This window comes from Anarrhichthys ocellatus, unplaced genomic scaffold, assembly GCF_004355925.1.
Source record: "Anarrhichthys ocellatus isolate YVR2014 unplaced genomic scaffold, GSC_Weel_1.0 scaffold15, whole genome shotgun sequence".
NCBI classification, from domain to species: domain Eukaryota; kingdom Metazoa; phylum Chordata; class Actinopteri; order Perciformes; family Anarhichadidae; genus Anarrhichthys; species Anarrhichthys ocellatus.
This window is the reverse complement of record NW_022280045.1, coordinates 2036449-2050979: the sequence shown is the minus strand read 5'-3', so window position 1 is coordinate 2050979 and position 14531 is coordinate 2036449. Positions and strand designations below refer to the sequence as shown.

The following is a 14531-nucleotide window of genomic DNA, read 5'->3' as shown; positions in this document are numbered from 1 at the left end:
ACACACACACACACACACACACACACACACACACGCGCACAACTGGGGAATGAATGTTATGGGGGCTTATCAGTGTCCTTAGGGGCCTGGCAACCACTTCACAGACTCAGATCCCAGAGCCAAGGCCACAGAGACAAACCTATGTGACCAGAGTACTGATGAACAAATGCTCTGTGCTGTTAGTGACTCTTCTATAGAAGCAGCAGGCTGCAGGGCACGCCAACAATGAACATATATATACTGTATATGTACACATATGTCACAATGGCAGGCAGTGGTGGATAGCCACTCGAAAAAAGAAAAATTGCACGAAAAGACCAAAGGCAAGCAGCATTCGTTATGTTTACACTACATTTACTGATAGTGACAAAAAGCCTGGCGGCCTGCAGCACTACACCCGGAGCCTGATTTTCAGGTTAGTAAGCAGAGAGTATAGCTGGTATATTAATAATGTTCAACCTGCACTACAACTCAACACTAATTGACAGTCAGAATAAGCACATGAAAAAAAAAATCAAAAAAAAAAAAAAAATCAGGCCGTGCTAGTTCATTTTAAAATATATGTGATTTAAATTAAATATATCTCTCCTTGGGCTCTCAAAGAAAATTGTGAAGAATTACCATCACATTTTCTCAGAGTTCCAGGCGTCTAGACCAGCAGTCTAAAACCTAAAGATAATCTATACTTACAATCATAGCAGACTTTGAACACCAGCAAATATTCACATTTTAAGAAGCTGGAAAAAGAGAATTTAAACAATTAATCAACTATGAAAACTCCTACAGATGCTGATCAATGTCTGGCTTCTGCTATAATCCCTCCTTTAATCAAGCTTTGCATAATACAAAGAACATTATTTTAATTTTCTCCTCATTAACTAGAAGCTAACCCCCCCTCCCCCGTTTTCCCTCGTGTCCTAAGTAAATCATTGAGCACCAAACACGTCAGAGGAAGTCAAGTTTTGACAAGGCCATTGCAGGCCGATGATGTTGGCAGCGGTTTGGCACAGGAATTCAGGAAGTGGTGCCTCCTAACTGAGCTGTGCTTCCTGTGTGATAACTGACCCAAACATGTTGTGCCTCTATCACACACACGCACACACATAAAGACAAAGCGCGCTCAGACACTGTGAGCATACCAAGACTCTTTCAACTACACTGCGGATTAATGGGATTAAAATGTAGGCGCTCAATGACGTTTATTTCCTTGGATGCGATTTGTTCACATTTGTACACAAAACCTAAATGCCAGCGTGATCTTCAACAGAGGAGGACTGAGGGTGAGTGCAGGTGTGCAAACGGTGTTTACAGCTCGAGTTTGACATTCGTGAGGAGGAGGCTGCTGTTCAGCAGCAACAGAAAAGACTGAATTCACTACCGGTGGTTAACTTCAACCTCAAAAAAATTACCTAAAAATAAAAAGCGCAGCGATGGTCAGGGGACTGGAGCCGAGCGATAAAAAAGGAATTAACTTGGCCAGAGGACAAGGGAGGAAGCAAAGAAAAACAAGTGACGAGGAGAGAATAACGGGGAGTAGAGGAGAGGAGTTGGTTTAGTTTTGTTCCAAATGCCCCCTTCACAGTCATGTTGTGAGGAATGTGCACGCAACGCCCCCGAAACCTTGAGCGATGTGCAAAGACATGACGTTTCAAGTTCAACACCAGCTGCCTCCCCCCCTACTCGTACCACACACACACACACACACACACACACACACACACAGAGCCTGTCACACATTGCAGTGCAAACACTTCCTTCCTGTTGCTGGTTGAGCCTCTTTTGGTAGCGAGATAAGAGCAAAAGCATGAGATGTATATGAAAGAGGGAAGCAAACTGTGCTGGTTTCGCTGCTCCTCAGATCACAGTGACCACATTTCTTTATTTGGACATTTTATTTTAAAAGTCGAACTGGTTACCACCTGACATTCACCGCAGGTTTGGCGCGCTCACTTTGTGTTTTGCCTCCAACGGCTGACACATTTGCTCTCGTTTCTCTCTCTGTTCTTATCTGGCAGGTTCAGTCAGACCACAGGACAGTTAGCAACCCCCCCACTTCCTCATCGAAAGTCGAAGCAGAGCGAGCGAACGCAAGTTTCCTGTGACGCCTCCGTGTCTCTGGTCAATTGGTTTACTCACGTCCCTCTTCCACTGCGCTGCATGGAAAGAGACCGGCCTCGTCGCATCCTGGGAGGGGGGGAGCTCTCTGGTAGATCTACGCCGACAGTCAACTGTTCATCTGAAGATTCTCTCCAAAACCTGGATCTGTCAGGACACAAAAACACACCAGACCTCAGTTATTAATAGTCTTCAGAGGAAAGCTGCGATGCAGTCACACAGTTAAGGTTGTGTGTGGGTTTGGGATTTTTCCGCCATGCTGCAGCAGTCAGACCTCATCTTTGACTTCGCCAGTGACCATGTCAATATGTCGCAGGTGAGTAAATGTTAGGCAGAGATGCATTGCTTTGTGTGTCGAGGCAGAGCCCACATTTCAATCTGACAAATCTGCTTTCCCTTAATCTCATTTTCTTTGTGTTGCAGTTGGGGGGTTACTTGGATTACCCTGCAGTGATTGTGGAGCAGGTGCCCCATCCACACCTGCTCTCATATACAGGTCTAGCGTGTGAACAGTCACAGACAGAGCATCACCAGCAGCTGTTCAAAGGTCAGTGCAGACAACACACACACATTTCTTTACCTGTCACGGTTAATGACTGACGCTCACCTGTTGTGCAATAGTCCAAACAAACGGTTATTAAACTCTCTAAGCTTTGTTCTGTTCAAGTTCTAGGAAATACAAATTCTCATCAGTCAAATAAGCCTGGGACTGCACATGCGCAGTCGCAACCGTCGTCGCACATGGCCCACCCTCTGCAAAGATTCAGGAAGTGAAACAAAACATCACTGGGCTGCTTGTCCCTATGAAAGACCGTTAATGAATCATATTAGGATGTAGACGTGGTCGATTCGGGCTACAGCACACATGCTATGGCTTGTTCCTCACCAATGCTGGGAATTAAAAGTAAGTTATATCACTGTATCGGGTTGTTTTTTCCCCCAAACTTTATTGTGGTTGAAGCGAGCAGTTGGAAGTTGGGCATGGCGAGGCTCGGTTAACTTAGCTAACGGTGATTGACACCGCTCGCGGACTGTCATGTTCAATTAACCTCAACATTACAACCGTGTCTGGGCAACAACTTACCCGCCGTGTTTCTTTAAGCACGGCTATTTGTTTTGAGTGGTCGTTAGCTGGTTTTTCTGGGCGGTAGAACGTGTTTGGACCCACGACACACAGCTGTTAGCTAGCAGATGCTTTCGAGCTGCCTGCCTCACAGCCTGCTCACGTCACATAAATAAATGCGCACAAAACAAATAGTCCTTTTTGAAAATACTTTGGTTCCGAGGCATACATGTGGTTATGTTCACAGAACATTATTTATTTAACTGAAGTTCAATGCGTGAAGTGAAACAGTAACGTTAGGTTATTAAGCTTTGCAGTGTGGAGCCACGGCAAATAATTAATAAACGTCCTGCTCAATCATCCGTTTGGATCATTAAAGGATAAGTTCACCCAAACTCCAAAAATAACATTTTCTCTCTGTCTTAGCTCTCGTGCAGTGATTCCTTACCCCGCGACAGGTTGAGGAGCAGCTATTTGGAGCTGTCTAATATATTAATTGCCACAACAACAAGCACACCTCACTTTCTTACCAACATGAATCAGTTAGAGCACCTCGGCCCCAAAATTTGTAATTGAAAGTGTGTGAAAACTAGTTAGCAAGCAGCAAAGAGTTAGTCAAAAGTAATGGATACATGTGAATGCAGACTTGACCGAATCTAATGGAAAAACAAGGCTACGATCAAACATTGACAGATACTGGATCACTTTGTCTTTTATGAATTCATATGTGCAGCCACAGATCCATCTCAACCACAATTTTCTCTGTGGTGAAATACAATTGAACAAATCCAGGAAAGCCCATCCCCTCTTTTGAGGGGGTACAATGAAGGGGGACTTGAACCCATCTGATCGGGCTGTAGTCTAATCCTCTAATCACAACAACTGTAATATTATATGCTGTGATTATTATACATCCATCCATCCATCCATTTTCCTCCGCTTATCCGGTGTCGGGTTGCGGTGGCAACAGGCCAAGCAGGCTGACCCAGACCTCCCTCTCACCGGCAACATGTTCCAGCTCATTCTGGGGGATCCCGAGGCGTTCCCAGGCCAGCTGGGAGATGTAATCCCTCCAGCGTGTTCTGGGTCTTCCCCGGGGTCTCTTCCCAGTTGGACGTGCCTGGAAAACCTCCAGTGGGAGGCGTCCAGGAGGCATCCTAATTAGATGCCCGAACCACCTCAGCTGACTCCTTTCGATGCGAAGGAGTAGCGGCTCGACTCCAAGCTCCCTCCCGATGACCGAGCTCCTTACCCTATCTCTAAGGCTGAGCCCGGCCACCCTACGGAGGAAGCTCATTTCGGCCGCTTGTAGCCGCGACCTTGTCCTTTCGGTCACGACCCAGAGTTCGTGACCATAGGTGAGGGTAGGAACGTAGACCGAGTGGTAAATTGAGAGCTTTGCCTTCCGGCTCAGCTCCCTCTTCACCAAGACGGTCCAGTGCAGCGCCTGCTTTACTGCTGCAGCTGCACCGATCCGTCTGTCGATCTCCCGCTCCATCTTACCCTCACTCGTGAACAAGACCCCGAGATACTTGAACTCCTTCTCTTGAGGTAGGCATCCGTCCCCACCTGGAGGGAGCAATCCACCGGTTTCCGGCACAGCACCATGGCCTCAGATTTGGAGGTGCTAACTCTCATCCCCGCCGCTTCACACTGGGCTGCAAACCGCCCCAGTGAATGCTCGAGGTCTTATACATCATGATATGAAAATATTAATGGAAACCAGAAAGGAATCCCTGCTTTTGTGTAGGCTTACTCATCAAATGAAATGCCTAACATATCGCGGAGATTTATGGCTAGATATCTCCAGCAGTGAGAGGATGTTTAGTGTTATTTGCCATCAAGCTTTGTCCTCGGTGCTTCTCGCGTTTGATTATCCTCTTCCTAAATTCCATCCTCCTCCGCCTGCTAAAAGAAATTTTTTGTGTGTTCCTCCCTTCTCTGTCGTCTGCAGTGGAGCAATGTGAGAGCGGAGAGGAGGAGACCATGGAGACACTTGTCGCTGCCGACTCGCTCCTCAACATGGACTGCCCTGACACCCTCTCCCTGGAACACTACTGTAAGCACACACACAGCCGAGTTAGCGCTGCTCACATGCACACTAACAGAGTGGAGAAGATTCCCCGATAAAACATCACCGCCGCTTCCTCATGTAGGACATGTCTGACTGCGAGGTGTTATTTTTAGACACAGTGGTCACAGTGCTGTTCTCTCTCATTAAATCTGCTTATGCCCCCCCTCCCCCCACAGCCCAGACCTTCTTACCATCACTGGGTGATGTCATCACTACTCCTGTTACCCAGGTGACTGTGTCAGCGGAGGGGATTGTGGGAGCTTTTGACCCGCCACAGTGGCACTCGTTGCACACAAACAAGCCTGCGGCACAGCTGCAGTCCAAAAAAAGAGGTCCGTTACCTTCTGGGTTATCATCTTATCTGAATTATGGTTTTTCTGTGAATAATTGTGTGATTTTATTGGATTACTTGCAAATTACCTGCTTTTATTCTCCGAATGCTCAGGGAGGAAAGCTCGACATAGAAGGGCAGAGTCTCCCACACCAGACATTATAGTGAAGAAGGACAAATACAACAAAGGTATTGTGACACACAACAAAATTAGCATGCGTGAATGTGATGGCAATTCTACATGTTGGTCTCTCGTGTCTGAATTCATTTTCTGTGTTGTTTCTCCGTCTTTCCTTTTCCATCATGTGTCCCCGTGTTTGTGCTTCAGGAGGAAACACGCTGTACCTGTGGCAGTTCCTGATGGAGTTGCTGCAGGACCGACAGGTCTGCCCCCGCTACATTAAATGGACCAATCCCCACGCAGGAATCTTCAAGTTGGTCAACTCCAAAGCAGTGGCCCGACTCTGGGGCAAACACAAGAACAAGCCGGATATGAATTATGAGACGATGGGCAGAGCACTCAGGTAAACGACCAAGAGAGGGCTAAGGCGACTCAAAAATGCCATCGCTGTATGTTCTTGTCTTTACTTTGATGGAAATATACGTGTGTGTAGATGCGTGGTTTGTTTTGTTAATGCTGAACCTTTGTGTTCGTGTAGGTACTACTACCAGAGAGGCATACTGAATAAGGTTGAAGGCCAGCGTCTTGTCTACCAGTTCACCTCGCTGCCCAAAGATATGATTTATATCACAGATGGAGATGGCATGAAAGAGGAAGACGACGACGATCACGACGACATCAGTGGCAACGATGAGGCCGTGAGTGAAGACTCGGATGCCAGCACTATACCGTCTAGTGACCAGTCGGTTGAGGAGGAAGACTCCCACCTGCCACAGAAGAAAACGTCCTCCTGCTCCTTCCGAGGCCCGCCCACCCAGCGGACCAGGCCGGCCCCCAGGCCCTCAGGCCAGCGCGAAACCGTCCTGAGGCCCGCCAGCACCAGCCTGATCCAGGAGCAGCATTTGCCTATTGTGTCCGCGGAGATGCTGCGAAGCCTGCAGAACCTGCAGAAGGTCCAGTCCCTGCAGCCCGCGGGCCACGCCTCGGTCTTCAAAACGGCTCAGCTGCTGGGGAGTCTGTGCGAGCGGCAGGCCGCCGCTGAGACGGCTGTGGACGGTGAGGGTGCGCGGGAGACGCCCAATGGAAGGTCACACCCGGGACCCAAAACTTCCCAAGTGGAGGCTCCACAGCTGGTGCCCCTAACTAGCTCTCACCAATAAAAAAAAAAAAGCTATCGCCCCCCCCAGAAACGCACACGCACTCCACTGACTCAGGACCAGTTACAGAGCTGCGCTTTGCTGCTGCGGCGACGTCTGCACACCAGGGCCTGTGTTTGTTAAGAGTGGGAGTCTTGATCTAGGATCATTTTTTTTATATTATGAATTTGTAACAAAAGTAATTCTAGATCACTACTTTCCTCCCTGAGTTGGCAGCAAACCCACAACATTTCACAGTTCACTATCCCAAGAGACTTCAAAAGCTCACGTGCTTTGTCTCAGCCTTCTGTCCTGCTCTCTAGCCGTTAACCCCACAAGACACCAAAGACAGACATGCACTGGAACCTACAGCCTCTCTGCACCTTCTGCAGATACACCCTCTGCTTGCACTTCACCTCCAGCGTCACGGAGCAAATAGTCCGATCAGTACACTGTGCCCTCCTTCTCTTCCTTTTGCTCTCGCTCTTTCCCACTCTTTGTGTTTTTTTGTTTTCTATCACATGCTGAATCATTCCTCTGCCTTGAAAATGGCTTTGCACTAATGTTTATCCCTGCTGTACATTTTCTTCTCTTAAGTGCCTGATGATCTCAGTCCATCCTGTCCCTGCTTCCTGTGTTCCTGATAATCAAGAGGTTATTGAGGGAAAACATTCCATATTATTGTTGTTATTATTTTTTAAGATTACTGAATTATGTTTGTGTTGTGAAATGTTGAAAACAAGGGATCACTGTTATTTCTAGAATAGTAATTGAGCACTGCTGCTGTTTGTAGTTGATGTATCTACTCGGTGGACTTTCCTTTTGTCGACAATCACCAGTGAAATGGCCTTTTATTTAGCTGCTCCTGTAGAGTCGTACAGCTACTATTTAGCCTTTCTCCTCTGCATACGTTCTCTTTAGTTATTACATGTGTATACACAAATGCATTTATGGACCTCTGAAGCCTTGATATCTTTATGTATTGTGTGTCATATACTGTGTCTGTGAACTTGCTTGACTTTGTGCCTTGTTGCCATTTTCTCCCTCAGGTTCGTACAAACTTTTGTTTTTCTGCACCGACTATATGCTCTATGCAAGGAGTAAAACGGCTGGCCCTTTTTATAATGAAGTAATGCTAGAAGTAGTGTTTTCCCTTCAGTTGATCGGAGTTCAGCCTCACACACCTCACTCCAAATGAAAACTGAGCTTTCAAGATTCAAGCGGACTTCTGTGAGGCTGAACCTGGTTTGGGAGACGCTTGTAACTGCCTTTGTCCCCAGAGAACCTTATGCAAAACTGTTTTCACTTTATTACCGATTAAGCCATTTATTTGGAAATCCCCTCGCTTTTCCTTATCTGGAGCTCTTTTGATACTGTAAGTTTCACTGATATTATATAAGCTTGTAGCGGAGGGAGAGGTGGAGCTTTTGTTGCCTTACTCTGGTGTGTTTGCTTTCATGCAGTCCAGAGGTGTTGAAAAGATAATGGTCTATTATATAAAATAAACTTAATTTTGTCGTTGTCTGTCTAAAATTCATCACCAACTCATTTACTCACCCGCATACAGTACTGTAGTACTGCGCTTAAATACTGCATTTCTTAAACATATATTCACTATCATAAATAATCATTAATTGTGTATAATAGACTATTAAACAATTTGAGCATTTTTTTTGCACTATTGTTCAGTTAGGTAATTTAATATTATTCTATTTTATTGTATATTGTGCATTTGAAAAGAAAGAAAGAAGAAACATTCCTTTATTAGTCCCACAGTGGGGAAATTATTCTCTGCATTTGACCCATCCCTGTATATATAGGGAGCAGTTTGTTATTTGCATTTGATATTTAATATTTTTTTCTCTGCTATTTTTATTCACCTGTACCATAATTGTAAACATAAACAGGATTAATAAACTAACTATATTTTAATGTAGACTGGTGAAGAGGGTGCTAATTTGACACACTTTGTATCCTACTACATACTATAGTTTCATCTATAATGATACATCAGATTATATAAAATGATTCTTGTTTTGTCAGAAATATTTAGATCTATATCAAAGTATGTAGTTACCATAGCTGTCAAAATGTAGTGGAGTAAGAAAAATTCCCTTTGAAATGGAGTGGGGAATAGAGTAGCAGTATTGGAAGAAGCATTCAGATAATTTACTTAAGTATATGTACCAATACCACAGCATATACTTTGTTAAATACTCAAGTAAAAGTCCTGCATTCATAACTGTACTTGAGCAAAAGTATAGCATCAAAATATACTTAAAGTACAGATAGTGAAAGTACTCATGATGCAGACTGGCTCATTTCAGAATAATTTACATTATATAATTGCATCATAATTATTGACACATTAATGTGTACATCACTTTAATGGTAACGGTGAGGGTCATTTTATTTACATTATATTGGAGAATTTCCCTACAGGGATCAAAACAATCTATTTCCTGATCATATTTTGTATTAAGATATTATATCTGTATCGGCAAAGTAACTAGCACATAAACCTGTAAAATATATAACATGCAGCAGGAAGTACAATATTTCCCTGTGAATGATAGTGGAGTAGAAGTAATAAGTAGCATGAAGTCCAAGTACCTCAAAGTTGTGCTTAAGGAATGGCAGCCCTTTTTGCACGAGTGTATTTTCATGTCAGAGGTTTGCTGTCATATGAGAACGTTGTCATGTAATGACTCCTCCAGGCCGTTAGGTGGAGGTGTGAGCGGTGTGCAGTCGGATGTTGACAGGCCTGCTGCTGGGCTCGAGCTGAGGCACCTTGCGCTATCACGTTTCCAGAAGTCTCCACGTTTTGCTAGAATCTTCCTGACACTTCAGAAAGACTGTCCACATCCGCAGCAAATCCATGGCAACCGAAAGGCAAGACCAGCTCATCAAATTAATTCCCATTTATTACTTTTTCATTAATTTGTTTCTCTGCGGTTGGTTTTAACGGTTGGTCTCTCCTTTGGTTTTAGCAGGTTCCCCGATATCTTCATTGACGAAGATCCACAGAAAGCTCTGGAGGTAAACATTAGCGTTAGCTAGCCATACACACATACTGAAAATCAGGGTTCTCTGTCTTATCACATTAACCGTAAAGTGTTCTGACTAGCTGTTTTACAGAGGGAATTGAGTGCAGTGTTATTAATGTTAAAGTTTCCGATGTTAGCACCGATTTTTACACTAACTAACGCTAGCTAAATAGCTAAGTTAGCTAACGTTTTCTGCTAGCATCACTTAGCAAGCAAGAAACACTTGGTCTTCACGTGTTATTACTAGTTAGATAACGTTGGTGATAAGCGTTCAGTTTTCTTAGATATGTTAGGCTGTCTTCATGGTATTCTGAAACATGTTTAACCTGAAGTCATTAACGAATTCTACCGTTATTTACTAGTTTGAATGACTTGTTAACACTCATTTACATGTCCTTCTAGTTATGTGGTCATTAATAAATGTATGAAGGAGCCTGCGTTATGATATCTAATTTATGCTACTTTCAAAAGTCGTTAGTGGTGTCAGTGTAGCGAACAGGAGACGGAACATGTCAGCCGGTGTCAGGTTTCTTTGTAGTGTTTCTACTTTCCCGTCATCATCACAACGCTAGCTGAATCGAAACAGTACCGTAAGATGTCCATTTAAAATCCACCTTTCTCCTTGTAGGCACTTGATGAGGCCTTGCAAGGAGACTCCAACAACGCTGAGTGGTTTTGCCAGCGCGCCTACGCCCACATACTTCTCCGAAACTACAACTGTAAGTATGTGGACTACATGTTAGTCAGAACACAATAGCAAATGCATGATTTAGTTTTTTTCAGAAAATATAAATGTTTTCAAATTGTGTGTTGTTGCCTTTTTGGTAACTGCCCACAATAAGTGAGTATAACGTTGTTTCTTGTGAGATCCTTGATTTAATAATCTGGTACCAGTCATATAAAGTTTCTAAGTGATACAGGCTGGATGAACATATGTGTATGATAAACAAAGTGTTGTTTCCTCTTTTTTTTTTTGCAGGTGCTGTTGATGATGCCAAAAAAGCCCAGCAGCTAACACCGAGCCTTCCCCTTGCTTTCATGCGAACAGGGTGTGTACTATAATATGATCAAGGAAATGAGAGGAAATCTCACTTCTTTTTTTATTTTTTTGGTGCATGATCTCAACTGAAGCTCCTGTTTGTTTAGCAAAATCTGTAATATAAAGTTGTTTGATAAACACAAGTGGTTACATTTGACTTTTTCACAATCACATCTGCTATGAAAATGAAACACAATATTCCTGTTGCTGGAGTTAAAATCATATTAAGGCCGATGTCCATGAGAAGATCTGTTCTCTCCTACCAGCCCTAATGTTCATGTACAATAATTGTTGTAGTTATTCAACTTCTTTTAACAAGGTACGGGGTCCAAATTGTGTATGTCGTAGGAGGTCGCTTTTATTTTCTTATTACTTTATTAAGTATATGTGGCATGATTTTGTCTCCCACCTGCAGAATAGCAGAATACCACCTGAACCACTATAAGTCAGCACATGCAGCTTTCACTCAGGGACAACAACTGGATGGTGAGTACAAACCTCCCATCATCCCACTCTCTATCAACTACTGTCTGCAGCACTGTGCTGTCTGTCTCACTCTCCTCGTTGAATACAAAGGGATGAACCTGTGTTTAGCTTTAGGGATAAAATGCAATACAGTATGAATTCTAAACGTTCCAATTTTATTAATTGCTCACACTTATTTATTTATTTATTTACCTTTATTTAACCAGATGAGTCAATTGAGGACAGGTTCTCATTTACAGCAACAGGAGGCAATAAAACATGGAAACATCTCAATCAATCTCATACGAAGATTGAAAGTTGATGCGTGCAGTCTTCTTCTTCTTCACTGCCTTTGTTGGCTTATTTCTGCACATCTCTGTGTGTCACCACCACCTGCAGATCAGTGGAATAGTGCACGTGTTTTCTTTTGTGCGTGCACGAGATACATAAAATGAGAAAAAAACAGCTCCACAGTACTACTAGAATTTATAAAAAAAAAAAAAAGAAAGAAGAGAGGCTGTGTTTATTTAGAGCCTAAAGCATTACGCCTACATTTTTATTTATGATCACATGTCTTTATGGAATCAGTTAAGCAGGTAAAGCAAGAGTTTTTTGTTTTTTTTCTTCCTGTGCATTTTACTTCCATATGACAACATGGTGTCGAGCCTGATGAACCTGAATGTTGGCTATACTACTGTAGCTGGGTTTTCAAGAGGAAGATAACAAAGTGGAAGCTTGTTTTGAGGAGAGGTTGTGCAAAGAGACCCGCCGTTGCCACTGTAGTATAAATGCGTCTATAAAGGAGTACAAAGACAGCCAAATGGGGTTGAACTCATGGCAAACAACGTTATGCTACATTTATTCTACTGAATGGAATGGATTGTGGATCAGGAAAAGCTCATGTGATGGAACGCCAGAGCGGCACGGATGCTCAGCTGTCTTATGACTGGAACCGCGTGCACGACCGCCTCAAGTCCACAGCTGTCTGCGGGACGCTGAAAGCGCGACTGAGGCTTCAGTAATTGATTAATCGTTTTGGTCCAGAAATGGTGAAAATGGGATGAATAGGTTGATGGCTTTGCCGGTTTTCAGTTAAGTAACATCAGGCCACATGACGATGTTACAAAAGAGCTGTTGTGCACTTTGGGCTTAAAGACAATAAATATCCCAGACTGGGTTTGGCTCGAGGGATCACACCCAGATGTCAGACAATGATTAAACAATTTTAAATCTACAGCTACAAGTGTTACTAAACGTCCAGATTACGAAATGTGTCTTTCCACATTGCTCACATCTGTAGTCATTGTCAACCTAGACACTAATACCTCTGTTTCAATATCAGTTGTGACCAACATCTCATTAATGTCTCTTACTACAACTACAGTGTCTCTGTTCATCAAGCTGATGCTCCCCCAAAACATGAACAAACATAGATTACATACAAAGTCCATGCACAGACGCGATGCGACTGGAGTGACGCAAATTGGCGATGGCGCGGATTATGCAAATTTGCGCCTATCGCATGAGTGTGTGGCGCTGTGGCGCGATAGCCTATCAGCGTTGAGATGCTCCCCCTGTCATCACTGTCGTCTGCCGTTGTTGAATCAGGAAACAAATACTGTAGCCGTCTGTGTTCACCCAGAGCTCCACGATACCTCATATTAGTAGAGACCGGACCAAACTATGTGTATATGTACAAACAATGAATCGTCAAATGTTTACACTCGATCCTTTTATTGTAGTAACGTTTATTGTTTATTATTTATCAAAACAAGGGAGAACATGTCTTCTTTTTTTGTGATTTCCACAGTTTCTGACACATCTTTTGAGATCTGGATCAAGCGGTGTGAGGAGATGATGGGAGGTAAGTAGATGAACTGAAACTTCTATAACGTCCATGTTTTAATGTTAATGTTAGAGCAGTATTTAGAGCTGACGTTGGTCTTTAATTGTAGATTCATGAGGATATTAAACAGTCTTCATTAAATCGTTTTAATGTATTTAAAATGTCCAAAGATGTTAAATATTGGTACACAATATGGCCTGTGGCGGTTTTAGTTAAAAAATAAATAGATAGTTTCAGACGTCCAGATCCATCACCAGTTGCAGTCTAACTCCTCTGTGCTATTTACTCGGCACTATTAAACACTGAACTAAATGGCACAGTCAGCGAGCTGATGGGCCCATCTGATCAAACAAATGAGCTCACACACATCCAATGAATCTACGGCGCGAGTGTTTAGGCAGCGCTGCGCAGTCCAATAAAAGATGCATGCCGTGTCGGGCTGGTGTGTTTCTGTTTGCTGGTGATGCCCGGGCCCTCTGGATCATCTCGAGTAAACAAGAGCACCAGTTTTGACAAACACGCTTCACACCCGCATGCACGCATTCTCCCGGGAGCGGCATGATTCATCAGAGTTAACGTTACTGATGTTTGAGAGGCCCCGATGAGACCCAACTCCTTCATAGGCCTTCTCACAGACGCCATGCGCGCACACACACACTCATAGACAAATGCACACACACACACCCACTCACTCACACACTCGCACACACACACACAGACAAATGCACACCAGGGTGTATATCACCCCGTCCCCTAAAACTTGAAAGTACCCTACTTGCGTCTGCTCACACTCACACCAGCAGCACAACTTTTTTTTCTTTCAGTGACGGTGTGTTTACCACCAACCAACCAACACACACACACACACACACACACACACACACACACACACACACACACACACACAGCACCTGGTTATTCCATCACATGTGGCACCCTGCTGGTTTAAAAACACACAAACTGTGACACAGTCTTTTTCTCCAAACACACCCGCCCCTCCTCACCGTTTCAAACGCGACCTCATTAAGATGACTTTAACACTCCTCTCCTCATCTCATCGCTCTCTTCCCTCTCTGTGGTCTGTCTGTCTCTCTCTCTCTACACACTGACACACGCACACACAAATGACTTGGAGATATTCAGTCAAAGGCATTGTTAGACCTCCTGTCTGTCTGTCTCTGTCTCTCTCTCTTTCTCTCTGTCTGTCTCTCTTTCTCTCTGTCTGTCTCTCTCTCTCTCTCTCTGTCTCTCTCTCTCTCTCTCTCTCTCTCTCTCTCTCTCTCTCTCTCTCTCT

At 43.9% G+C, this 14531-nt stretch overlaps 2 protein-coding genes across 5 annotated transcripts in view; both read left to right on the top strand.

The window, feature by feature from the left end:
• The window catches only part of LOC116387861 (ETS-related transcription factor Elf-1-like), a 7758-nt gene extending 558 nt beyond the window's left edge, over nucleotides 1-7200 (top strand). Inside the window, exons 1-8 of one of the 3 annotated variants that reach the window (XM_031855295.1) lie at nucleotides 62-1280; nucleotides 2016-2431; nucleotides 2539-2662; nucleotides 5133-5237; nucleotides 5429-5584; nucleotides 5698-5772; nucleotides 5912-6107; nucleotides 6243-7200. In XM_031855295.1, the coding sequence (XP_031711155.1) occupies nucleotides 2372-2431; nucleotides 2539-2662; nucleotides 5133-5237; nucleotides 5429-5584; nucleotides 5698-5772; nucleotides 5912-6107; nucleotides 6243-6864 (1338 nt within the window). In that variant the 5' untranslated portion in view covers nucleotides 62-1280; nucleotides 2016-2371 and the 3' untranslated portion in view covers nucleotides 6865-7200. The other 2 variants (XM_031855294.1, XM_031855296.1) reach the window with 2 other exon arrangements.
• Nucleotides 7201-9586: 2386 nt separating this feature from the next.
• sugt1 (SGT1 homolog, MIS12 kinetochore complex assembly cochaperone) overlaps nucleotides 9587-14531 on the top strand; it is a 20810-nt gene continuing 15865 nt past the window's right edge. Inside the window, exons 1-6 of one of the 2 annotated variants that reach the window (XM_031855318.1) lie at nucleotides 9587-9732; nucleotides 9834-9879; nucleotides 10516-10606; nucleotides 10867-10936; nucleotides 11342-11412; nucleotides 13202-13255. In XM_031855318.1, the coding sequence (XP_031711178.1) occupies nucleotides 9719-9732; nucleotides 9834-9879; nucleotides 10516-10606; nucleotides 10867-10936; nucleotides 11342-11412; nucleotides 13202-13255 (346 nt within the window). In that variant the 5' untranslated portion in view covers nucleotides 9587-9718. Of the gene's footprint in view, nucleotides 9733-9830; nucleotides 9880-10515; nucleotides 10607-10866; nucleotides 10937-11341; nucleotides 11413-13201; nucleotides 13256-14531 lie in introns of both variants that reach the window. The other variant, XM_031855317.1, reaches the window with a different exon arrangement.